The sequence below is a fragment of the Ahaetulla prasina genome, chromosome 1 (genome assembly GCF_028640845.1).
Source record: "Ahaetulla prasina isolate Xishuangbanna chromosome 1, ASM2864084v1, whole genome shotgun sequence".
NCBI classification, from domain to species: Eukaryota; Metazoa; Chordata; class Lepidosauria; order Squamata; family Colubridae; genus Ahaetulla; species Ahaetulla prasina.
Genome location: NC_080539.1, coordinates 250,655,790 through 250,683,108, shown reverse-complemented (window position 1 = coordinate 250,683,108; position 27,319 = coordinate 250,655,790). Strand labels below are relative to the sequence as shown.

The 27,319-nt window shown below is 37.9% G+C and overlaps 1 protein-coding gene across 1 annotated transcript in view; it reads right to left on the bottom strand.

Moving 5' to 3' along the window:
• Positions 1–27,319, bottom strand: part of CNTNAP5 (contactin associated protein family member 5) — a 472,018-nt gene that overhangs the window by 239,429 nt on the left and 205,270 nt on the right. Inside the window, exon 5 of the mRNA XM_058195711.1 lies at positions 15,860–16,063. Within this exon, the coding sequence (XP_058051694.1) occupies positions 15,860–16,063 (204 nt within the window). The remainder of the gene's footprint in view (positions 1–15,859; positions 16,064–27,319) is intronic.

The following is a 27,319-nucleotide window of genomic DNA, read 5'->3' as shown; positions in this document are numbered from 1 at the left end:
ATTGCATTCTTTGACAAAATGACAAAATTAGTAGACCAGAGGAATGCTGTCGATATAATTTACTTGGTCTTCAGTAAAGTATTTAATAAAGTAGACCATAACCTACTACTAGGTAAAATAGAAAAATGTGGGTTAGACAGCACCACCACCAGATGGATTCGTAACTGGCTGACCAACCGCACTCAACGTGTAGTCCTCAACGGAACTACATCCACATGGAGGAAGTATGCAGTGGAGTACCCCAAGGCTCTGTTTTAGGCCCAGTACTCTTCAACATCTTCATCAATGACTTGGACGAGGGATAGATGGGGAACTCATCAAATTTGCAGATGACACCAAGCTGGCAGGAATAGCCAACACTCCAGAAGATAGGCTCAAGTTACAGAAAGATCTTGACAGACTTGAACATTGGGCTATCTAACAAAATGAAATTCAACAGTGAAAAAGTAAGGTTCTACATTTAGGCAAAACAAAATGCACCGGTACCGTATATGTGGTACCTTGCTCAATAGTAGTACCTGTGAGAGGGATCTTGGAGTCCTAGTGGACAACCATTTAGATATGAGCCAGCAGTGTGCAGCTGCTGCTAAAAAAGCCAACACAGTTCTGGGCTGCATAAACAGAGGGATAGAATCAAGATCACGTGAAGTGTTAGTGCCACTTTATAATGCCTTGGTAAGGCCACACTTGGAATACTGCATCCAGTTTTGGTCGCCACGATGTAAAAAAGATGCTGAGACTCTAGAAAGAGTGCAGAGAAGAGCAACAAAGATGATTAGGGGACTGGAGGCTAAAACATATGAAGAATGATTGCAAGAACTTGGTATGTCTAGTTTAATGAAAAGAAGGACTAGGGGAGACATGATAGCAGTGTTCCAATATCTCAGGGGCTGTCACAGAGAAGTGGGAGTCGGGCTGTTCTCCAAAGCACCTGAGGGTAGAACAAGAAGCAATGGGTGGAAACTGATCAAGGAAAGAAGCAACTTAGAACTGAGGAGAAATTTCCTGACAGTTAGAACAATTAATAAGTGGAACAACTTGTAATTGAAACCCACTACTGCTTGCGCAGTACAGAACCAAAGGATGATGTGTGTCATCAACAACCTTTTTCTGGATATTCAGTAAATAGAAAAGCAGTACAAAATTCATAAAAAATTAGACAAAATTGAAAAACAATTGAGCTCTACCAACACCTTTGGCCTTACCTACTATAGGTAGTTTTTGACTTAGAACCACAACTGAGCCCAAAATGAATGTTGCTAAGCAAGACAGTTAAGTGAATTTTACCCCATTTTACAACATTTCTTGCTATAGTTGTCATTGCAGTTGTTAGTTTAGTAACATGGTTGTTAAATGAATCTGGCTTCCCCATTGACTTTGCTTGTCAGAAGGTTGCAAAAAGTGATCACATGGCCCCAGAATACTACAATTATTATAACTCTGAGTCACTTGGCAAGCGTCTGAATTTTGATCACAAGACCATGGTGATGCTAAAACTGTTGTAAGTACAATATGAAAAACAGTCATAAGTCATTTTTTTAGTGCTGTCATAACTTCACATAGTCACAAAATGAACTGTGGTAAGTCAAGGATTACCTGTATAAGATTTAGCTTTGTATTCCCAAATAGACTTTCCCTAGGTTTTTATCAGAGAATAAAACTTTTTAACCCTGTTTTTATGGGGGGGGGGGGAAATCCCACTATTATTTATTTATTTATTTACCGGTATTTATTTATTTATTTATTTATTTATTTATTTATTTAGTCACAACAGTATATATAAGCATAAGCATGTAAAAACTATATTAATTCCGTTAATTCCGTTGCGAACTGAAAACATATCTCTTTATTCGCGCGGGGCTGGCCTGAATGGAATTTTAAACTCAAATTTTTAGCAATTTTAATGGGGTTTTTGGTTTTATGGTAAATTTCTTAAATTTTTCAGGCTCATTTAATAAGTTTTTAATTGATATTTTAACTTTGTATACTGTTCTTTGTTGGTTTTATTCTGCCTGTACACTGCCCTGAGTCCCTCGGGAGAAGGGCGGTATAAAAATCAAATAAATAAAATAAATAAAATTAAAAATTGGATATAATGAAAGGAAACAATAGGACAGAAACGGTAGGCACATTTGTGCTCTTATGCACGCCCCTTACAGACCTCTTATGAATGGGGTGAGGTCAATAGTAGACAGTTTTTGGTTAAAGCTTTGGGGATTTTGAGAAGAGACCACAGAGTCAGGTAGTGTGTTCCAAGTATTAATAACTCTGTTACAGAAGTCATATTTTCTGCAATCAAGATTGAAGCGGTTAACACTAAGTTTAAATCTACTGTTTGCTCTTGTACTGTTGTGATTGAAGCTGAAATAGTCTTCAACAGGAAGGACATTGCAATAGATGATTCTATGAATCATCCTGTCAAAGGCGGCGGAGTTCTAAGTTTTCTAAACCCAAGATTTCAAGTCTGGTGGCATAAGGTATTTTGTTGTATTCAAAGGAGTGGAGAACTCTTCTTGTAAAATATTTCTGGACACGTTCAATTGTATTGATGTCTGAAATGTGGTATGGGTTCCAGACAGGCAAGCTATATTCAAGAATTGGTCTAGCAAATGTTTTATAAGCTCTGGTTAGTAGTGTAATGTTTCTGGAGAAGAAGCTACGTAAGATTAGGTTTACAACTCTTAAAGCCTTTTTTGCGATGTAGTTGCAGTGGGCTTTGACACTTAGATCATTGGATATGAAAATTCCAAGGTCTTTAACAGGGTGGGGGTCATCTGCAAGGTAATGTCCATCGAGTTTGTATTTAGTATTTAGATTCTTTTTTCCAATGTGTAAGACAGAGCATTTGCTGGTTGAGATTTGGAGTTGCCAAGTTTTTGACCATTCTGACACTAACTTCCTTCTATGCTTGGACACCCATGCTTATCTGTTCTATTTAAAATTGCTGGTGCTTGAAAGAACAATTGTTCATGCTTTTCATGTGTGGAGAAAGTCAGGAGCTGCAAACTTGGGCACTGCCACCAATGTTCCAGGTAAAGCACAGCCCAACCTCTTTTAGAAAAGATGCATCTGGATGGGATTTTTCTATCCTCATTTGTAACTGGGGAAACTTCTCAGCCATAATGCCTACATAGAGGTTGATGTTATCAATGCTTCATTTCTCTATGGGTATTTTAAATGTTAAATGCATCCATTTTCATTAAGTATTTCTGATCTAAAAAAAAAACCCTAAAGATTGGCAGAGAAAAAAAAAACTGGCTAATAGATTTATGTAACAACAACAGAAAACTTTGGAAAACTGTCATTTGCATTATAAACAGATATAATAAATTGGAGTGGGAGAAATGATATGAAGAAAATTGGTAACACATTCTCCCTTTAATGCTTTTAGTTTAGTCTCCTTGGATGAAAGGGAATCTAGTTAATTTTAGCACATATAAATTAAACAAAATTAGCTGGCATCTCATTTCAAAAATGGGCCATTGCCATATACTGCCTGCTGGTTGCTCAAATTATGTTGAATAATATTCTTCAGCAATAACGTATATTAAGGCTATTCAGGCTGTGGATGTAGGATCTTTGGAACAAGAATAAATCTTGTATTCCAAGGTCAGAGAAAGGGCTCCGATATCAGAACAAAGGGTTAGCAGAACCTTTTCACCATTCTTCTGCATCAGCCTCTGAAAAGGGTTCTCGGCGCTGAGAATTTAACATTAGGGAAAGAGAAAATTAACCATGACAGAGGGCTGGCAGCTGTCATTGGCAGAAATATATTGGGGTTCCACCCAGAAGAAACTTTATTTCACTCAGAATAAATTTTAGAGCACCGGTTGCTCAAAATATAAGGGAAAAACAAAACACCGCAGGTAGTTCTTGACCTACAAGCATAACTGAGACCAGAATTTCTATTGTTTTAAGCAGAGGTGGGTTTCAGCAGGTTCTGACCAGTTCTGAAGAACTGTTAGTGGAAATTTTGAGTAGTTCGGAGAACCGGTAGTAAAAATTCTGACTGGCCCCACGCCCATATATTCTCTGCCTCCCAAGTCCCAGCTGATTGGGAGGAAATAGGGATTTTTGCAGTAACCTTCCGCTGGAGTGGGGTGGGAACGGAGATTTTACAGTATCCTTCCCCTGCCACACCCACCAAGCCATGCCCACCAAGCCATGCCACACCCACAGAACCGGCAGTAAAAATTTTTTTGAAACCCACCACTGGTTTTAAGCAAGGTGATTGTTAAGTGACTTGTGCCCAATATTACAGCTTTTTTAGTCATGTAGAAAGTCAGCACCGCCCCCACCCCCCAAGAAGAACAAAGTATTTTGAGAAATATTTTTAAAAGGCAGGATAAAGTATTTCCCCTAAAAGAAAAAGAAAAATCTTAATGGAGGCAGAAACTCAGAGCCCCAGCTCCCACCCCCCAGCAGATATTTTGTGCCCATTAAGAAAGACTGGGATATCTGATCTACAAAACAAAAGACCTTCAGTTCCAGGATAATGGGGTTAAGACATGACCCCTCAAGACATAATAGGATTAACCCACTATCATCTAGCAGCAGAGCTCACCACATTGCACAATCTCCTAAGGACATTGCATCACCCTCCAAACTTCAACCAAACCTGGGAGCTCAGACAACCTTCAGAGACAGCTATGACCCCTACAACAGCCAATAGAATACATGTTCTTGCACAGAAACAGGGAGCTCAAGTGCAAAGCCCAAGAGAAGGTATAAAAACCCCTCACTCTCAACACCACGTGATCAGCTGCATCAGAATCACAAACGTGGTCCTGTCCATCAGTAAATGGACACTTTCTAATCAGCCTCCAGCCTCCATTTTGTCTCCAGTGCCTTTCTCCTGGCTTGGAACTGAACCAGATTTCTTCCCACAGTTCTTAGGTGAATTATTGCAATGTTTAAGCAAGTCAGGCAGTGGTTAAGTGAATCTGGCTTCCCCTCTTGACTTTGCTTGTTGCAAATAGAACTCATATGACCATTGGATACAGCAATTGTTGTAAATATAGACTTGTTGCCAAGTTCCTTTGATTATGTGACTGGGTGGGTGTGAGAACCAAGTGTAAGTCTTTTTTTTTTCAGTGCCACTGTTACTTTGAATGTCACTAAATGAAATGTTTGTAAGTCGAGGATTACCTGTACCACCAGAATGGGATGGAAAGCCATTTGTAGTTCTTTGCCAGTCTACATTATCAGGACATAGGGAATTTTCAAGGCTCTAACACATGAATCTTTTGAGACAAAGGATTTGGCTGCTCTTCTGAAGAGGCAAATGGTCCAATTCGATGTTCTGAATCTTTACCTGAATCAAAATACTTTTATGATTCATATTCACACTTTTCCAAATTTTCAACGTAGCTCTACAGCCAAAATGTGTAATCAAGCTCCCTACATCTGGAAGGATAGTCACAAAAGTGCAACTATATTAGGGAAAATTGGCAGAGAAAATGCTTCTGTTGTTGCAAATGTACCTATAAAAATCACTAGAATTTTCACATCGCTTTCAAAAAGCGGGAAATGAGACAGAAAAATCAGAAACAAAGCCAACTAAAGCTTAAGTGATTCATCCAACCTTAACCTTATGTGGTATAGGTGTATTTCAGCACAAAAAGGATGTCAGCATTTTTATGATATGCTTAACAATAACCAGTAGATTATAGTGAGGATTGTAGTAGAACATAATAAGGATGGATAGCAAGTGACTAAAAGGTTCACACTAGAGTTAACTGTCGACCACATAAGATGCAAGAATAAATCATTCAGGTGCTAATGGCTGCAGATTGGCTGCTCCACAGCTTAGAACTTTGATGAAAGCACAGATATTGGAAAGTTATCCCACTGATTTGCTCTCTAGATATTTTGATAATAATGGTCAAGATTAAGAGGGCATTTACCTTCCTTTAAAATGTTAGCCTTGGTCATAGCTGAACTTTCAAAATATTGGCCCAATCGATGTGAGGGATTCTATTGAGAAGAAGAGTGAACTATTCTCTCTCTCCCTCCCTCCCTCTTCTTTTTCTTTCTTTCTTTCTTTCTTTCTTTCTTTCTTTCTTTCTTTCTTTCTTTCTTTCCCTTCCTTCCTTCCTTCCTTCCTTCCTTCCTTCCTTCCTTCCTTTCTCTTCCTTTCTTTTTTGAAATTTGAGCAGTGGATGCCTTTAATAGTTTGGGGCTTATAAATACCATTAATATTCCATTAGCTCTTCTCTGCACCTGAGAAAGTATACATCCTAAACCATCATTTGTCTTCATCAGTAGATCACCAGGGTGATGACTCTTTGTAATGTAAAATAATTCTACAACCATGGAGGTGAGGTAAACAGTGTTCAAGCAACTGGTGTTAAACTGGAATAAAAACTATAAGCAAAGATGGCAGCCAGAGTGCAATGAAGATTCCCAATTGTCTTCTTCTATACCCTTAAAATTCACTCTGTCTCTCCAATAATTGAAATGCCAATCCCTGCCTAAATTATTAACTATTAATAGGATGGTGGCTCTGAGACTTTTTAATATAGCCTTGGTCTTTCAGGATTTGCTATTCCCGGCTTTTATAGATTATGCATTTGCAACTTTAGAAAGGGGGATTAACACATATGGCTAGTAGGCCATGCCCGTGACCAGTGCATTGCACTAAATTATGAAATGAAATCTATTTATCAATGTAGGCAGTGCAATGTTTTTTTTCATACCTTACACAAATTTATTGCCATGACTGATATGTCTGTTGAAAAAGGGTTGCCGTGAAAGATGATACTTTTTTTGTAAAAGAAAAATCTGACCAAAAGAAAAAAAAAAGGATTTTAAGAAGCAAAATTCTCATTATTAAGACAGCACTAACTTAGTCTATGCTATTACATCACCAGTATTCTTCTTCTTTTTTTTTGGCCACCCACAGCCTTCCTCCTATGTACCAGCTGTCTCCTGTTAATTTTTGGAAGTCCTTCATTCTTTCCGCTTAAATGGATATAAATATAATCTGTGTGTAAGTATTATATCACTGTGCAGTAGGAGGGGTATCCAGACTCTAGATGAAAAATGGATTCTCTCAGAGGTGTAATGCAAATTGCAAATCTCTCCTCTCACCTGCATTAATCATCGATCTATCCTTCTATCCATTTACCCATTGAGAAAGGCTATGCATGCCAAGATGAGTAGTGTTTTTTAAGAAATGTACATCACGGAGGAGAACAAGACTTCTGTTTTGGTCCGTTCCAATTGTTTATTAGCAGCCTCTGATTAACCTAAGGAAGTTTTGATAATAGCAACCGAGTGAGCTCCTTCATTTATTTTAAAATGGAACAGAATCATCATATGATGCTCAATGATGCTTTTAGTCACCAGAAGAATCCTCTCCTCTATCTGATGCTGAGAAGCAATTGCACAGAGGTTTCAAAGAGAGAAATTAAAAATGCAAAAAATAAGTGAGATTGGGGAGAAAAAGCCTACTTCTTTTCCTACTTGGAAAATACTATATTTTTGTGTTCTGAGACTTCTTTAAAAAAAATTTCAATATACTAATATATATATATATAGATATTTTAGGTTTCTTTTTATTCTTTTCTTTCCTTGCCAACCAGTGGCAAACTCAATGAAACATATTTAGCTAAGATACCTTCTACAAAACAGGGGTTCAGTTTTAAGAAATTAAAAATCAGTTTTCTGCAGGGACTGAGACAATCTATCATGGAGAAGAACAGTTAAATCTGCAAACTGAACGTTTGAAATGTACAAAAGAGATGGGACACACCACAAAAAAAGTTTCTTTAAAAAAGGCTAAATACAGAAAGAATTCCTAAGCTGGTCATGTCAGTCTTCTCATCTGAATTTGTTGATAGGCTGCATTTCTGTCCTATAAGACTATGTGACGTGGGGATGGATTTGACCTTGGCAGTATTGAGATGGTAACTCATTGTAAGCACTTTTGTTGCTTACACTTTTGTTTGAAAAGACACTTGACACATCACAAAGCACTTTTCCCAACAATTCCTTTACCTGGAGGTGCAGTCTACACAGTATCATCTATATTCAGAGGTCCATTTTATCTAGGAAAGTGAAGGACTGCAGCTGTTCTTCTCCACTACATGCAGAAAAAACAATTGCTACCAACTTGCCTTCCACTGAGGACCTGTATACTGCATGAGTCAAAAAGAGGGCTATGAAAATATTTACAAACCCCTCACATCCTGGACATAAACTGTTTCAACTCCTACCCTCAAAATGATGCTATAGAGCACTGCACATCAGAACAACTAGACACAAGAACACTTTTTCCCCGAATGTCATCACTCTGCTAAACAAATAATTCTCTCAACACTGTCAAACTAGTTACTAAGTCTGCATTACTATTAATCTTCTCAGCATTCCTATCACCCATCTCCTCCCACTTATGACTGTATGACTGTAACCTTGTTGCTGGTATCCTTAAGATTTATATTGACTGTTTCCCTATGACTATCATTAAATGTTGTACCTTCTGATTCTTGACGAATGTATTTTTTCTTTTTATGTACACTGAGAGCATATGCACCAAGACAAATTCCTTATGTGTCCAATCACACTTGGCCAATAAAGAATTCTATTCTATTCTATTCTATTCTATTCTATTCTATTCTATTCTATTCTATTCTATTCTACTCTACTCTACTCTACTCTACTCTACTCTATTCATATAGAAGCAGGGAGCCATGCCACTGAGGAACACAGGAAGGCAGCCTTTATCAGTGATGTTCTTTTGAAAGCTCTGTAACTTTTCTGCTCTGATTACATTGCCCCATGCATACCCAAAAATTCAGAGCTTGTGGTTCAATGTCGCTTTCATTCTTTTGACAAAAGGGCTCTTGTTGTGGATGGCACTTTCTCTGCAGAAGACTGTTGATTATTCCATATTTTTTTTTTAATCCAGAGAGACATATATTTTTCTCCCTGCACAAATAATCAGTGAGGTTTAGAGAAGATGGCAGGATATTTTTTTTCAAGAGAAGATGCCTTTGAGTTCATCCAAGCCTAGCAAATATGAAAAAAACAAGTAAAACTTAAACAAGTTTCTAGTTCATCTTCTTAATGAACCCACTGCAGCAGTGGTGGAATGCTGCTGCTTTAACAACTGGTTCAGTGAGTGCGCACTTTGTGTGCCCAAGTCGCTTGCGCGCAGCACTGAAAATGGAGCATTTAGAGGCTCAGCTGCTTACCTTCCAAGTTAGCAATGGTAAGTAGAACAGCGAGGGGGGGGAATCAGCTACAAAGTAGGAAATAAAGGACAGGATAGAGCTGGGGCAGGTGGGCGGGGCCAACTGATCATTGGAGCTACCAGTTCGCCCGAACCAGTCTGAACTGGCTGAATACCACCCCTGCACTGCAATCATGTAATGGAATGTGTGGATGGACTTGGAAAATTGGGGATGAGACACTGCCTAGGAAGCAATCAGACAGGAGAGGGAGGAGCCTCCAGTGGCTTAAAGATCAGAGAAAGAAATTTAGGAAGAAGCCACCTAATGGATCAAGCAGTTAAAAGTGGCAGTGGGAAGATAATAACTTCAATTTTGCAAAATTTAACATAGCCTTACAATACAATAGAATTAGTTCATCTAGTTGTGTTTCCTATCTTGTTTACCTGGGAAGAACAACAAATCATCACAATGTCTAAAAGCCCTCAACTACCAAACACCTCCTTATAGTCTTCATTTTACTTTGCTCTTCAACTTCAAAACTGGCATAAGTCTAATAGACCAAGGTCATCTGAGACAGCAGAAATTAGATACTAGAATCTTGCCAGCCAAATGGGTTTTGTACACAGCGTTTTTAAAAGAAAAAATTGAAAAGCAAAGTCAGACTGGGGTGAAACAGTCCAATCCATATAAACCACAGACATCATTAGTATTTTTACAGACTGCATTAGTCATACTAGTGAGAAGCCTAGCTGCTTTGCTGTTTTGGAGGCAGCCTTTAAGTAGTATGCTTTTAACTCTCCACTTAATCCTAAGGATTTAGCATTAGCCATAGCACAAAAACTTCTCTTTGTTATGACTGACCTCCAGCCCACTTAAAATAACAAAGAAGAATCTGCTGCTATGCAAAGAATGGGAACCCTGGAATTTGAGATAGATAGATAGATAGATAGATAGATAGATAGATAGATAGATAGATAGATAGATAGATAGATAGATAGATAGATAGATAGATAGATAGATAGGCAGGCAGACAGGCAGGCAGGCAGACAGACAGACAGACACACTCATGCAGTATAGATAGGTAAAAATATAGATTTAGGGCTATGCAATGCTTTGGATTCTGTTCAGAACTGGTGTTTTGGAATGAGGGTGAATACCACATCTGCTCCACCTCAGTAAAGCAGCCACACAGACGCCCACAGGAATCAAACAATCCTGGAAAATGCTGCCTCTACTGCAATGAATCCCAAACAGGTGCACAAATATTGCATTTATGCTCCCATGGATTACAAAATCTCTCTTTCACATCAGATCCCAACTACAGCACAACCTTAGAGCAAGTATAGAGATACTTCAAGTTACCATTCCTACGGCATGCTCAGGCCATGAGGTTTACTTTGAATCACCTTGCCTACAGATAATCCCCTTCCTTCCTAGTTAAGATTTGTTACTGTCTAAGCAATACCATGTTTTCCCAAAAATAAGACCCAGTCTTATTTTCTTTTGGGCTCCAAAATAAGCACTAGGCTTATTTTGGGGGAATGTCTTAGTTTTTTCCATTTACTTTAAGAGTATATGGGAGATCCACTTCTTCTGCTTCCTTGTGGCAGGGCAGATCTTGCAGCAATGACACCACAAGCAACCAGATGGACGGCTGCGCAAGTGCTTAAGAAGGCCTTATTTTGGGGATACGGCTTATATTGGGTACACATGCAAAAAACATGGCAGGGCTTATTTTTGGGATAGGTGTTATTTTTGGGAAAACACAGTAGTAAAGATAGGCAGCCTTTGTTTCCCTTCACTTTCTATCTTCAAAAACAAACTGTAGGGGATATTTGCTACTTATTCTCCTAGGGCCTCTGAAACAATACATCACCCTATCACTCCCTATAGCTTCTCCACAAATCTCTTCAAATATACAAACCTTAAGAGGGTATTGCTCCAAGGCCTCTTCTCCTCAAGATAGATTTGCAAACAGAAAGCAGCCTAAAGAAAATCTGAGGTATTTTTAAGCACTTTTCATTTATTTCCTTTTCTGAAATAAAGTAAGTCTTTCTTTCCCTTTCCATATCTGTCTTCTTGATTTTCTGCTCAATTCTACAAAGGGCTTCATGTCTTCAGCTGTCTTGTTACTGTATTTATCCTTCACTCTACCTGCTAATTCTCTTATAGCTTTCTGCTTCCTTCTGCTTCTTGTGGAAGAAGTTGCCCCAACTTTAAATCCATGATTTGAAAGTTTTAATCGGGTTAATCTAACTTTTCCACTTTGTCTCCAAGTGGCACATTGGAGCAATGCAATGTCATTGGATTTGACAGAATGCAAATCCTTTGGTTCAAATTTTGCCAAGCATTTAATAAGCAAAATTCACTGGTTGAGGCATGGTCTCCCTGTAAGGCTGCTTGACAAAACTCTCTCATATAACACAGAAACTCACACAGACCCTAGTTCCATTGCCACTCTTCTGTTTCAGAATTAAACAGTCAGAGTGCATTTGAAAGGAAGTGAGATTAACAACGCCTAAATAAAATAACTATTTCTGACAATCTGACAGCCTAACAAGCTCATTTTTATTTAATCAGCCAAAACAGACAAGGCCTAAATGCAGCCAAGGAGGTTGCAGATAATACACATTTCTAAGTCCCAGAGCTCACTGTAAAATCTTTGCAAAAAAGGCATTAAGAGTTGTCAATCTTATTTTAGGAAGTTTTCTCTCTGGTAACACTGTACTCCAAACTACAGCATATAAAACCTTTGCCAGACCTATACTTGAATATTGCTCACCTGCCTGGAACCCTCATTGTATTTCAGACATCAATACTTTAGAGAGGGTACAGAGATATTTTACTAGAAGAGCCAAATATTTTGCTTGAAATAAAATTACCTATACCACGAGGCTTGAAATTTTAGGTCTAGATAGCCTCGGACTATGTAGTCTACATTCCAACCTATGCTTTGTTCATAAGATTATTTACCAAAATGTTCTACCTGTAAATTTCAACCATAATAACACAAGGGCTATCAATAGATTCAAACTCAATATAATTTGCTCTAATCTTGATTGTAGGAAATATGACTTCTGCAACAGAGTAGTAAATGTCTAGAACACTCTACCTGATCCCGTTATTAGTCTCTGTAATCCCCATACCTTCTATCTTAAACTGTCTACCACGGACCTTTCATGTTTCTTAAGAATCCCTAAGGGGGCATGAATAAGCACACCAGTGTGCCTACCATCCCTGTCCTACTGTCCCCAATTATATGTAATCATTCTATGTGTTTATGGCTGTGTTTTGCCTTTTTATATCCTTTTTTATGTGCCAATTTTTGTGTGTGTCCATGTCTATGTCTATACTGTTACTTGTTTCCTTGTACTTGTTGACAAATAAATATAATAATAATAGTAATAGTAATGATAATGAAAATGATGATGATAATAATAATAATGGAATCAAACATCTGTTTATGGAAAAATATGGGTAAGTGGAATTAAGTGGAAACAATCTATTTTGTCAATTAATGTCATTCAGGCAGCATAGATGTAAAACATCCAGGAACACACCTCCTTGAAGCTAGAATCCTATACACACTTCTGCAAGTGCACCTCACTGTAATGAAAAGGATTTTCCTTTGAACAAATACATTTTGCATTGAGTGGTAAATAGCAATTCAGTGTGTCAGAAACTTTAGTACCATGGATGTAATTAGGCATATCAATCTCAAAAGTAAATCAAGCATACTCACTTTTGAGAAAAAATACTTTGCTTTTCTTTGCTTTTGTGTAAGAAACACATAGAGAAAGAAGGAACTAAGTGACAGATGTCTCATTCAAGACACAGGGTCATTTCAGAAATAACTTTCTGGCTATAAATGTCCAACTTTGCATGGATTCTGTGTGGTTAACATAACACACTGTATACCCTATAGTTATAACAGCTTGTTCAGAATTAGAATATCCTTTTCACACTTTATACCCATGTTTCTCAACCTTGACAATTTTAAGATGGGTGGATTTCAATGCCCACTGCTCTATACAATACTTAGTAATTTTATTGGGGCAGGGAGGAAAGCCCTAGCAAGGCTACAGCATTTAAAGGTAGAAGTAATACAATATGTACTGGTAGAACTAAGATTTTTGTTTTCAGATTAACAAATATAGAATTACAGGTAGAGTCAGTTGCAGTGGTTCGGACCGGTTCGTAAGAACTGGTAGAAAAACCAGCGGGAGCTCTGCCCACTGACCCCAACATCATCAGGAAGCTTCTGCGCATGTGCACGCAGCCCCATTGCGAACAGGTAGTACAGAACCCATCCCTGATTAGTTGGTATGTTCTACATCATGACTAAATAAGGATGGGAAGATAATTAGAAATTCAATCATTCCATTCCCTATATTGACAGAGCAGCTTTAAGATCCAGCACTCTTTCAAATTAAAAATGGAATAATTTGTAAGACAGATTTAATTTATTTCTGTTGAACACATGTTAGCTAAGGGTTCTCTTTCACTTCTCCGCCCACTCCCACCCCCATCACAAACTTTAAAAAGCCTGCTTTCCAAGCTGTGGGAAGAAGCCTTATTTATTTCTCTCTCTCTCTCTCTCTTTCTCCCCTCTCTTTCTCTCTCTCTCTCTCTCTCTCTCCTTAGTTAGTGCTTCTTGGAATGACTATGGGATCCAAACTCATTTTAGGAAGGGAGGAGGAGGAAGGGCTTTCCTTAAGCAGCTCAGGACTGCTGTTCGAATGTCAGGTTTGTGTTTTTTTTAATTGTTATGATTTTTTTTAAAAAAAAGTTGTGCCAGAATTTCTTACTTACATTACAGGTAGTCCTAGCTTAATGACTAGTTATTTAATGAATTTGATTCAAAGTAATGATGGGCTTCAAAAAAGCTACTTCTGATCCATCCTTGAAATTATGACTGCCACACTTAACGCACATCCTGCAATACCACGATCGCATTTCAGGTGTCTTAAAACCCCCACCCCACTCACATTTACAACAGATTGAAGTGTCCTGTGGTCACATGATTGTGATTTGCGACCTTTTTCAACAACCTCTGGTAGAAAACAGCAAATAATGTCTTTTGGATTCTGCTGGATTCAGTTAACAACCATGGTGACTCAGTTTATGACCTACATAAAAATAATGATAAAACTGATGACCCACCTAACAGTAACAATGACTTACAGCCAAAATTCTGGGTTTAGTGTGAATGTAAGCCAAGGAATATTTGTATGCATTAAACAGAGGTATAGTCCATAAACCCAGCTATGAAATTTGTGAAAAGGAAGATATTGAAAACATCAAAATTTCATTTGTAGCTAGCATTTATTTTTCCTAGATTTTCTTCCAGATGAAAAATCAAAATCTATCCTAGAAATTGAGGGGTAAGTATTTTACTTCTGTATTACATACTTCTATTGATTGTATATAGGTATATAATCTATTCATATACAAAGCTGAAGCCATAATTTCTGGGTCAAATTGAACTTAAAACATACACACAGTATCATATTTATCTATCTGTGTTCGTTCTTTCTGTGCCAACTCAGTAAGCTCAAACTGTCCAAGGAGCTGCTGATTCAGTTCTACAGAGGAATTATTGCACCTCTATAACTGTCTGGTTCAGTTCTGCAACCCAACAAGAAAAACACAGACTTCAGAGGATAATTAGAACTGCAGAAAAAATAATTGCTACCAACCTGCCTTCCATTGAGGACCTGTATACTGCACGAATCAAGAAGAGGGCCGTGAAAATATTTACAGACCCCTCGCATCCTGGACATAAACTGTTTCAACTCCTACCCTCAAAACGACGCTATAGAGCACTGCACACCAGAACAACTAGACACAAGAACAGTTTTTTCCCGAAGGCCATCACTCTGCTAAACAAATAATTCCATCAACACTGTCAAACTATTTACTGAATCTGCACTACTATTAATCTTCTCATAGTTCCCATCACCAATCTCTTTCCATTTATGACTGTATGACTATAACTTGTTGCTGCAATCCTTATGATTTATATTGATATATTGACCATCAATTGTGTTGTAAATGTTGTACCTTGATGAACGTATCTTTTCTTTTATGTACACTGAGAGCATATGCACCAAGACAAATTCCTTGTGTGTCCAATCACACTTGGCCAATAAAAATTCTATTCTATTCTATTCTATTCTATTCTATTCTATTCTATTCTATTCTATTCTATTCTATTCTTCTATTCTTTCTATCTATCTATCTATCTATCTATCTATCTATCTATCTACTGTATCTATCTATTTCTATCATCTCTATTTCTAATCTATCATGGCAGCACATTGTTCTCTGTTCCCCCCCAAAATATCTCAATTGGCTGCTGGTTACATTAACTGCAGACTAACAGCCTTTCCCCTCTAATATCTAATCTCATGACAGAACAGTCTCTGCTTCGTTTTTTTCCCCTCATGTCCCCACAATATTGTCTACCTTTCCTCTCCAACCTCTTAAATAGCCCAGCTTTTTCTGAGGTTAAAATCATAGGTTCCTCCTTATTCTACCTCCTAAAATGCAAAAGCAACTGTTGTTCTTTCCTGCTGACTCACAGATGGGCAGACAGCCCTTCAACTCAGTGGGGAAAGGTCAGAAAAGAGCCAAGAGCAGGAAGAACTTTATGCAAGATAAGTTGAAATGTTTGAACAAACCCAGGTTGATGTGCAAGGAAAGCTTCCCATTTTGCAGCTCCAGAGTAATGTAATCTCCATGCTGCCCTTCACCATGAAACAGGACCCCATCTCCCTGCATGCTCTTGAACTTCAGGGAAACCACGTCTTTGAAGGTGCTCATCAGCTTTTGATTGAATCTGTAGAGGAGGGAGCTCCTCCCATCAAAATCTGCAACATCAGATTCTGTGAGGAAAGAAAGGAAGTATTAAAATGGGGGTTCACAGTCATGGTCCTATATATACTAATATTAACACATAATGTTCGGCTTTGTGCTTTTACTTTACTCAGTTTGCTTTCACAGGCTTTAATGGAATGGCTTGTTTTGACTTTGTCTGCCTTCCAGAGTTTCCTTGGAGCAATGGGTCACCATTAAATGGAATTAATAAATAAATATCACGAATCCAGAGTGCATCTTTGCAGATTCCTTTTAAAGAGTTACACAGAATCGTGTCTTTATGTTCATTCCTTTAAGCAGAGTAAAGTAGTGCCTGTGCATCTTTATTTTTTTTTTTATATTGTTTATCTCACCTTTATTACTTTATAAGTAGCTCAAGGTGGCAAACATAGAACTAATACTCCTTCCTATTTTTCCCCCACAACAACCTTGGAAGGTGAATTGGGCTGAGAGAAACTGACTGGCCCAATGTCACCCAGGCGGCTTACATAAAAGACTAGATTGGTCCTGACTAGGACCAGATAGCTTACATGCAGGCAGGACTCAAACTCTCTGTATCCCGGTTTCTAGCATGGTGCCTTAACCACTAGACCAAACTGCCTTTCCCTTTATATTATAATTCTCAGGAGAAAAGCAAAGAGGAATGGAGGCTTTTAGAGTAGGACTCAATTTGTCAAAGTGACAAACTCTAAGGAAAAACTTTCCTGGAAAGTCTTTCAAGCATTACTTTTCTTTTAAAGCAACTGAACAAGTTTTGAGGACTCAGAGCTGCCCTTTGTGTTTCACACCATGGGCCACACCGGAAAACCATCAGAAAGGAGTGGGTGAAGTCCAGCTGAAGTTAAATGGGCTTTAATTGGCTTTTAGGAGAATTTAAAAGTAATTAAATAGAAATAACATTAATGCTCAGCTAAGTGGCAACACTTAGCTGAAGATGGGTGATCTGAATACTAAGCAAGATCAGACCAGATTAATACATATGAAGAATTCCTGAGTTGAAGAATAGATTGGAAAGTTAAAAAAAATCCTCAGAAAAAGGCAATGATAAACCACTTATCTAATGTACAACACACATCAGAGCTGAAGGCAAGGGCAAACTACCTTTATATTACTGCCAGTAAAACAGCATGAAAGCAGACATCAAAAACTGAGTTTGACTCAAGGGTGATTTTACCTTTAATATGATTACTCCCCATAAACATACTAATTTCTGCCTTCTGTCACATGAAAAATGGCTACACTTATTAGGATCTCCATGGGATATCTCCAAGGCTTTCAATGTTATGAGTGACCCTTCAGCATCAGGGTCTTCACTTCTATTTTTTTAAAAATGTAAATAGCTACAAAGAAAGATGAATTGGCTTGGAAAAGCCACATGCCATCTATATGGGCTGCGGCCTACATACCATCACATTAAAATAAACCTTTCCTTAGAGGTAGATGAACAACTCTATGCAATCCTTCTAAAGCAGGGCTCTCTCCAGCCTTGGTCCCTTTAAGACTTGTGGACTTCAACTCCCAGCAAAGCTGGCTGAGGAACTCTGGGAGTTGAAGTCCACAAGTCTTAAAGAGACCAAGGTTGGAGAGCCTTGTTCTAAAGCACATTTAAACTAGAATTTCAGTGTTTCATTTTAAACCCAGCATTCAGCATTGCTTGCTGGGTCCTTGCACAATATTGGTAATCTTGTGTTTTGTAACAATGATAGGACGTGTTATATACATAAAACTTATTTTAAGGAAGGGGAATTTGAGAATCGGGTTTTTTTTCTGGCCCTCATTCTTGGAAAAATAAGATATCAGATTTATTTATTTTTTAAATTGTCAAACGAGGAGACAGACTCTTTCTGCCTCTGTCAGAAGCTGCTGGGCAGTTTTCATTTTGGAAAAGTAGCCTGGAAGAAGTTCAGGAATCTTCAAGAGGACTAATATTCTATTGGTGCTTGGGGCACTGAAGTGATAACAGAAACAGTCTAGAGTAAAACGTAACACACAAACAAATAAATTAGGCAGGGACCAGAAAGCAATTTAACAACAGGTTCAGCAGAACTGGCTGAATACCACCACTGCAGATAGCAATAGCAATAGCACTTAGACTTTTATACCACTTTACAGTGCTTTACAGCCCTCTCTGAGCAGTTTAAAGTCAGCATATTGTCCCCAATAATTTGGGTCCTCGTTTTACCAACCTCGGAAGGCTGGAAGGATGAGTCAGCCTTGAGCTTGGTGAGATTTGAACTGCAGCTGGCAGTCTGCAGAAATAGCCTGCAGTACTGCACCCTAACCACTGCATCACCATGGCTGTGGCTCAGACCCAATTCTGTTTTTTCCCCAATAACCTCTCCAACCTACTGCCCTCCAAATGTGTTAATTCCTATCCTCGCTGGAGTTTGTGGTGTTGAAGTACAGAATGAGGAATGTTGGGATTTACTACAATCTAACTATAGTATGTAGCTGAACCTATGGGGTATATAGACAGCTGAATTGGAAATGCAAGTGCTAGCAAGAAGGCATTTGAGGATGTTGAAGGAAATCTTTCTGGATAGGGATTTAAGTTTCTCTTCAGAATGAATCTTTTTCTCTTATCAACAAGCTGTAATAACTAATGGGATTGAAACTTCAGGGTGAAAAGTGTACATACAATAGCATTAAAGAAGGAAAGAAATGTTGGCTCTTGGACCAAACATTCCATACTTATGAAAATCATGTTGTCTTTACTAAATTTGGATGGGGGAGAGAGTTCATAACTTCTGTTCAGAACAAAATATGATGCCACACTTTGCTTTTGTATACACACAAAAGATTGAGTTTTTATTAAAATAATAGTTTTATGGTCACAGATAAGAATTCCAAGTAAAAATCACATTAAAATAAATTAAATAAAAATAAGCTACGATAAAAATATATCACAATTGGTGATGGATTCAAAATAAGATATATATTTTTAAAAAAGGTGTTTTTGTAATACTCATTTAAAAATAAAATAAAATAAGATTTTAATAACTTTTGACTTTTAAGAAAACTATAGTATTCTGTGTATAAAAACTCAAGTCAATTCAATAAAATCTTGCAACGGTCACTATCTAAATGATTTGCATCAAACACAATCAACTCATTACCCAACTCTAAATGTCACTTTCTTGCTGACTTTCACTGGCCTATTCTTCCTTCCCCTTGATATTATTATTACTATATGCTTCACTTATTACTACTACACTTATTATTACTATATGCTTCACTTATTTGGGAATCTTAGCACTGTAAATTCAGTTCCAAACTATATTATTGCCTGAAGCAGAGTTTAAATGCCCCTTTCTGTTAGCAAAGTCAACACTTTTAAAAGCCTACAGGACATTCAGACAGTTTTGCCTCCATCTGCATTCATAGTGCACCCTAAAGGAGATTGTTTTACCCTTATACAGTATGTAACAAAGTCTACTCTGATTCTGAAAAAAAAATATGGGTGGTTTTAGTTGGTATGTGTGTATGTGAATGCGGGGAGGGGGAACGGTTTGTTAGTCTTCGTGATAGTCTAGTTATGGTATTAACCAACAGCATCCTTGTGCTTATTACGTTATAATAAACCATCTGGCACTTTTTTCCCAATCACTTTTCTTTTTTACATCCTACTTCCCTTCACCCCACCAGAAAAGCAAAGTGATTAATTGGTAGGTAGCTAATGCCAAGCAAGAGGTCCAGACAAGGTGGAAATAATTCTGCTGATCTGGCATGGAATAATTTGTTCATTTTTGCATCCTACTCACATATTCTAGTGGGAGTTGTCAATTCTATTTAGGCATCTCATTTAAGACTGGGGAAAAAGTGTTTTAATGAACAGATTTAAGTTCAAATAAGGTTAATACCAGCACTTTATCACACTGGGTAACCTATTCAAAGGTAATAGTTAGACAATTGCAAATGACACATATTTTCGCAGAAAGTTCTCAAGACAGATTGTTCCTGCTTAATAACAAAGTAGAGAGAAGCCACTTGGAGCGGTGAAAAAAATACCCATGTAGAATATAGTGTAAAAAAATTCTCTGTTACTTGGCAACAACCTACTTTGTATGTACTGGTCATTCTATATAGAAGACATTTGTGGAATAATGTTATCACAAAGTAGGTTGGGGGGAGAGGCCACTATGTGACATCTACTCTGTCAAAGATATAGGATCTGTAGATGAATGAAATCTTTTGTAAATCCAATGGATCACAGCATTCTAACATCTAACATCTAGTCATCAGTGGCAGTTTGCATGACAACAAATAATTGGCTTTTATTTGAGCATAATAAAGAGTATTTTTTCTGTGTCAGAAAAAAATCACACATTTTTCAGAACCCAACAAAGAAAACAAAGTCTAGCAAGGTGAAATCTTGTCCAAGCCCAGCTTGACTTCCCATTAAGCGGCTTGAAGGCAGAAAACATTCTGCTGAGCAGGGAAGAAAAACAGGGGAAGTTCTTTGAATCATTTCAATACACCATTCAGAAGGGGAAAAGGGAGCCCATAAGCATGCTGTTTGATCTATGTTATGTTTCCAGGCACATATCTTTTAGAATATGCTTAAACCATTAGAATGCAGATGGGAATAAGGGAGGATTTGAAGGGGAGTGGTGCAGACAGGACAAAGTCTGCTCCATTCTTTTGAATCAGAACAAATCTCTTGGCTGACATTGCAAATGATAAAGGGTTGTGAGCAAAATCAGATTCCTGCCCTTAGAAAAACTGGCATTAAAAAAGCTGAAATGTACTGTAAGTACTTACACAATTTACACAAAGTGGATGGATTTACTTGTTCTGCAACATGTGTAGCCCAGAATTTTAGACAGAACAAATGTATAGTCTGACATAAGGAAAATTATGGCAAAGTACTAATGCACATCTAACAGCCTTATAGACAATAAAAAAGTCCAATGTATACATTGAAGTTGATGTAACTTATTTCTGAGTAGAGCACATATAGCTGCATTGCTTTTTTTTTTTTGCCAGTTCTAAAAAGGGCATAAAATGCTTAACCTTTCTTTAAGATTTAAGTCAAATCTAGGCCAAGCCTCTGATGCTTTAAATTTACACAAGTTTCCCATGTCCATCTTTGCACCTCATAAGCTAGAAATCAGAACTTATAAAAGTAACCCAACATTTTAATTGTGCAATGTTTTATTAAAGACTGTCATGTTCACAGAGCTCAAATAGAATCTTCTCCATTCTAGATATTTTTTCCAATGGTCCTCTTGAAAAAAAAAGTGCAAGTCCAACATTTCCATGGATGCTGTGGAGAACTGAAAATGTTTTTTGTTTTTTTTTGCATTTATATCCCGCCCTTCTCCGAAGACTCAGGGCAGCTTACACTGTGTTAAGCAATAGTCTTCATCCATTTGTATATTATATACAAAGTCAACTTTTTATTTCCCCCAACAATCTGGGTCCTCATTTTACCTCCCTTATAAAGGATGGAAGGCTGAGTCAACCTTGGGCCTGGTGGGACTTGAACTTGCAGTAATTGCAAGCAGCTGTGTTAATAACAGACAGACTTAGTCTGTTGAGCCACCAGAGGCCCTTATCAATAATCAATGTTTATTGATTATGTGCAATAAAATCTAGTAACCCTGATTTTTTTTAAAAAAAAAATGTTTTAAAAATAGGTATGGATTTTTTGCTTGATCCTAAACAAACAGTGGAATCTTTCCTTGGAAAGATTATATTATGCTTCTGCAAATCTTTCTTTTCTTTCAAATAATCTTTCAGTTCTACCTTGTTCCTGTTCCAATTTCAACCAAATTTGAGTACAAGTAGCCCTCAGTTAATGACCATTCAGAGTTATAAAGGCATTGAATGAGCAATGGTTACAATTGGCGTTCAAAATTCTAGTTGTTTCAGCATTCCTGCATCTAATGTCTGGGCAATTCCAGTTATTGGACTGGACTCGTGCAGCACTAAAAAACATGGATAGGAAGATTACAAAAGTAATGACAGTGAAACATGTCCTTCATCCATGCCACAATGTTGACAGACAATATTTACGAAGGACCATAGGTGGATAAATCCAGTCTAAACATTTAGCTGACTGTGACTATGCATAATAATATAGTGTCTTTAAATAATTCAAATGGGCACCAGAATAGATTTTCTAGGAGAGCTATAGGTAAATAGAAACCTGAAGGGACATTGCTAACCTTTGATTAAGCTCTGGCTTTCAAATATTGGTGGAACCAGAAGACCTCTAAAGATCACCTTCAGCTATGAGTAGGTTTATATGGGGTAGTCCTAAGTGTCATGCTGCATAGGGTCAGGAGAGTGATTTGTTTAATTTTAAGCTCTTCTCCAAATTCATATTCATTTGCCCACATTGGACTTTGCCTGGGAATTATGGGATAAATCAACTTATTTGGAGGACACCAGATTGAAGAAAGCTACTATAAAATATTCCCAATTCCTAGACAAGAATTAACATCTTAGCAAGAATCTATTGAAAACTCCATGCTGTTGATGCATGGCCTGTTCAGTCTCCCTTCCTCTTTGATGCTCTCACCTGTTGGTCTTCCCCATCCAACCAGAAGCAACCTACTCTTTGCAAACATATACACTGATTGCCAGAAAGGACTTCTAAACATTGTATAAGGTGAGAATTGCACACAGCACGAGAAATGAGGAAGGACTAATTTACATTTTGCTCTTCTTTTCCTTCAAAGAGACTTTATTCCATGACCTGCAAGGCATCCCTGCAATGTCATTGAGTTTAGCATCTGAGACCCCTATTATGCCAAAGAACTACTTAAGATACTTGTGCAATTATCCTGATCTTAGTAGCTATTTTATTCATTTTTCTATTAACCTGTGTTCTAAAGACTTAAAGTGTCAGTTCATAAGCATTTATCCCCAGTACATTAATTTTACCTCTTGGCATGAAAGACAAAGCCAGTGAAGGGGGAAAGAGGGGTGGGGGAGGGAGAGGGAGTGGGAGACAGAGATAAGGAAGGCTGGCGTAATTGTTTTGCCAAAATAATGCAATTTTTTTTTTTACCCTCTGCTGTTCAGCAGTCCCCTCCCTACCAGTCCCCAAGGGGAAATGAGGCTTCTTAATCTGAAAGATGGCCAAGCCATCATTGGGTTTCTTTTTCATCCTCTGTCCCCTACATCTATTTCTCGCAAGCCAGTTTGCAGAATTTATGCTGGACTGAACCCAGCCTTTTTAGACCATTACTTATTTGGAGAGTACAATCAGCATTTGAAGTGTGGCTATAAATCTCATTCTATTTAAACAGAAAACAAATATATATATATATACCCTTGGTCAGCAGAATTTGCTGGTGATATGCTAACAAGACCTTTTTGAAATATAAGATAAACTGTTTTCCTTCCTGGCATCCTGAACAATCAACTTTCCATTCATCTGCAGATGTCATCTGATATAACTCTGGTTGTTCATCTTGTCATCATACCCAAATTGCTATACAGAACCAGGTAATAAGTGCTTTGTGCATCTTTATTATGTATAAAGTTACTGACCAAGCTTCCCCACCCTTTTTTTTAAATTTTGTTTTAAAATTGAGAGATTGTTCTATAAAAAGAGATGGTACCAGGTAGGGATTGTGCCTCTATGGTCACATGGAGAATAATCTCTAACCCTATGCCTGAATATTTAGCCATAATAAACAAACCGAGAGGCATGTAGCTTTTTACGCCATTATTTATTTATTTTATTTGTCAAATTTATTTGCCACTTACCACACCGTGGGGCTACTCTAGGAGGCTTACAGTAATAAAAAGGAAGAAAACGAACGGAAGGTAAATAGAACATAAGTAAAATAATAGAACAATAAAATAACGAGTGAAAAAGAAGCCACCGCGAATATATCAATATGATAAGATAGGCAGGTGGAGAGCAGAGCATAAGAGAGTTATATAGCATTAAATGTGAAATTGCTTGGATAAAACAACATGGGTCATGGAATCAATAAGACTTACATTACCGAAGCAAAGAGGCTACTCAATGCAACAATTTTGGTGAACTTGAATTTTTTGGGGCCAGCGCTACTAGAAGAGGTGCTCATCAACCTTCAGATAGTGACAAGTGCTTGCAGGATGGGCAGCTTCTTCAGCATAATCAGAGAGGCTTCCAAATTGACCACCTTTAATACATCTGTATTAGATGTATTAGAAAAATTAAATAATGTATTAAAAAGGGGACGAGTTGGCTCAGTGGCTAAGACGCTGAGCTTGTCAATCAGAAAGGTTGGCAGTTTGGTGGTTTGAATTCCGAGCGCTGTGTAATGGAGTGAGCTCTTTTTACTTGTCCCAGCTTCTGCCAACCTAGCAGTTCAAAAGCACATAAAAATGCAAGTAGAAAAATAGGGATCACCTTGGTGGGAAGATAACACCGTTCTGTGCGTCTTTGGGATTTAGTCATGCCGGCTATATGATCATGAAATTGTCATCAGACAGCATTGACTCTTCGGCTTAGAAACGGAGATGAGCATCGCCCCCTAGAGTCGGGAATGACTAGCATGTATATGTGAGGGGAAACTTTACCTTTAATACATCTGTCCCCAATTTTTCCGGCTCTGCAAACAGGCAGCGGCAGCAAGCAAAGGGTATGGTTTCACACAACTGCAATATCACATGCTCACCCACCACTGCCAGTTCGCAGAGCCAGAAAGATTGGGGACCTAAGCCATTAAACTATCCTTTGTTTACATGTTGATGAGTTGTGTACCTGGAGTTACACACCTCATCAAGCCAAAATTGAAGACGATGATAGTGCATTATATGAATCTGGCCTAAATGTCTGTTGCTGAAATCAGTGGAGTTGCATTAAAATACTTTGAAAATATCTGAATCCAGTGAATTCTGCCTATGCTATAGGTATTTCAGGCAGCATGAGAACAATAATCAGAGACTTATGTATAAAGAATAATTCATATATAGGTCTAAGTAAATAATTGATTTATATTGTAAGCCTCCCAGAGTTATGTTGTGGTAAAATGGGCAATAAATTTTATAAATAAATAAAATAAATAAATAAACAAGCAAATGAATGAATTCTAAAGCTGAAGAGAAATAGTTTTTACTATAATTTGCACATAAGACTTCATTGTGTTCCTTACAATAAGCATTTTGAAAACTCTCTAAAATTGCACTGTTTCCATTTTTTTCTTATAGAAACATCGTACCTGGAAATTTATTTCCTAACTAATTATATAGCACTTTAAAACAAAACAAAACCTGGTATGAGTTAGAGAGGTGCACCCAATGAAACCTTAGTTGTGATTTTACCCTGTGTGTGCTAATGAAACACTTAACTCCTAGGCCTCTTTTCCTGGCTTTGGTCCTAAATAAACGGTTACTTCGTGGCAGTCATCCAACAACACTTCTAATTAATTCACAATCAGGTTTTCATTTTATTCCCATGTCCAGCTCATCACTTTTCATTTTGGGCTAATGCAGTAGAGGTTGGAATGCCCACAAATGGCAGCAGGCACTCCAAAAAATCTTACAGGCAAGAATTTCAGGTACAGAAATGTTCAATAGAAATATTTCACCTAGGCAGAGAACAGCACTGCCATAATAGAGAGTTGTAACTATTTAATCATTCAGAACATATTGCATCTTTCAGTGCAAACTCCATGTAATTCTCCTTACATAGGGAACAATGGAAAAGTGGCACATTTGATGATGGTTATTCTAGAATTTATGAACTGTTCCACTTAATCTTTAGATTGGTTAGTTACTAAAGCTCCACAAAAGGGATGAACTTTGGACTCAGAATGGTTCAGAAAATCACAGGAGCTCCAAATCTAATCTGTTTTCCATTGATGTTTTTTTTTCAAATAAGAAGATGAACATAATTTGGGGGCATTGTACAAATTGCTATCTATGCTTCTACTTAAAACAAATTGGGGCAGATTTTGTAAGTACAGGTAGTCCTCAACTTACAACAGTTCATTTAGTGACCTTTGGAAGTTACAGTGGCACTGAAAAAAGTGACTTATGACTGTTTTTCACCCTTACAGCCATTGCAGTGTCCTCGTGATCAAAATTCAGATACTTGGTAAACTGACTCATATTTATGACCATTGCAGTGTCCTGGGGTCATGTGATCACCTTTTGCAACCTTCTGACAAGCAAGGTCAGTGGGGAAGCCAGATTCCCTTAACAACCGTGTTACTAAGTTAACAACTGTAGTGCTTCACTTAACAAAAGGGCCTCTGTGGCTCAGACTGCTAATGCAGTCTGTTATTAACAGCAGCTGCCTGCAATTACTGCAGGTTCTAGTCCCACCAGGCCCAAGGTTGACTCAGCCTTCCATCCTTTATAAGGTAGGTAAAATGAGGACCCAGATTGTTGGGGGAAATAAGTTGACTTTGTATATAAATATACAAATAGAATGAAGACTATTGCTAACATAGTGTAAGCCGCCCTGAGTCTTCGGAGAAGGGCGGGATATAAATGCAAATTAAAAAAAAAAACTGTGACAAGAAAGGTCGCAAAATGGGACAAAATTTACATAACAAATATTTCATTTAACAACAGAAAGGTTGGGTTAAAATGTGGTCGTAAGTTAAGGGCTATCTGTCTGATATAGCTTTTTTATCTGTACTGAAAGAAAGTAATCTTTAAAAAATAGGGTAAAGGTAAAGGTTCCCCTCGCACATATGTGCTAGTCGTTCCCAACTCTAGGGGGCGGTGCTCATCTCCGTTTCAAAGCTGAAGAGCCAGCGCTGTCCAAAGATGTCTCCGTGGTCATGTGGCCGGCATGACTAAACCCCGAAGGTGCATGGAACGCTGTTACCTTCCCACCAAAGGTGGTCCCTATTTTTCTACTTGCATTTTTTACATGCTTTTGAACTGCTAGGTTGGCAGAAGCTGGGACAAGTAACAGGAGCTCACCCCATTACGCGGCATTAGGGATTCAAACTGCTGAACTGCCGACCTTTCGATCGACAAGCACAGTGTCTTAGCCACTGAGCCACCGCATCCTTCTTTAAAAAAATATTTACTTGTAAAAAAGCTATTGGTGACATTCTAGGTAATAGTACTTTTGGTAAACACCTATAGGAAAAAGTGAAAAATTGGCCAGAAAAATGCTGGAGGAAAAGTATATACAGACAAGAAAGTGCAGGTAGGGATTGACCAAAACTTGCTAAAATCAGTGGTGGGACCAACTGGTCAGCTTGTGATGTGCTCTGTAAACTTGCACAGTAGTATCTTCCTGACAACTTGAATGTACAAAATAGTTTCCGCACCTTCAGCAGAAAAAAGATGAGGCA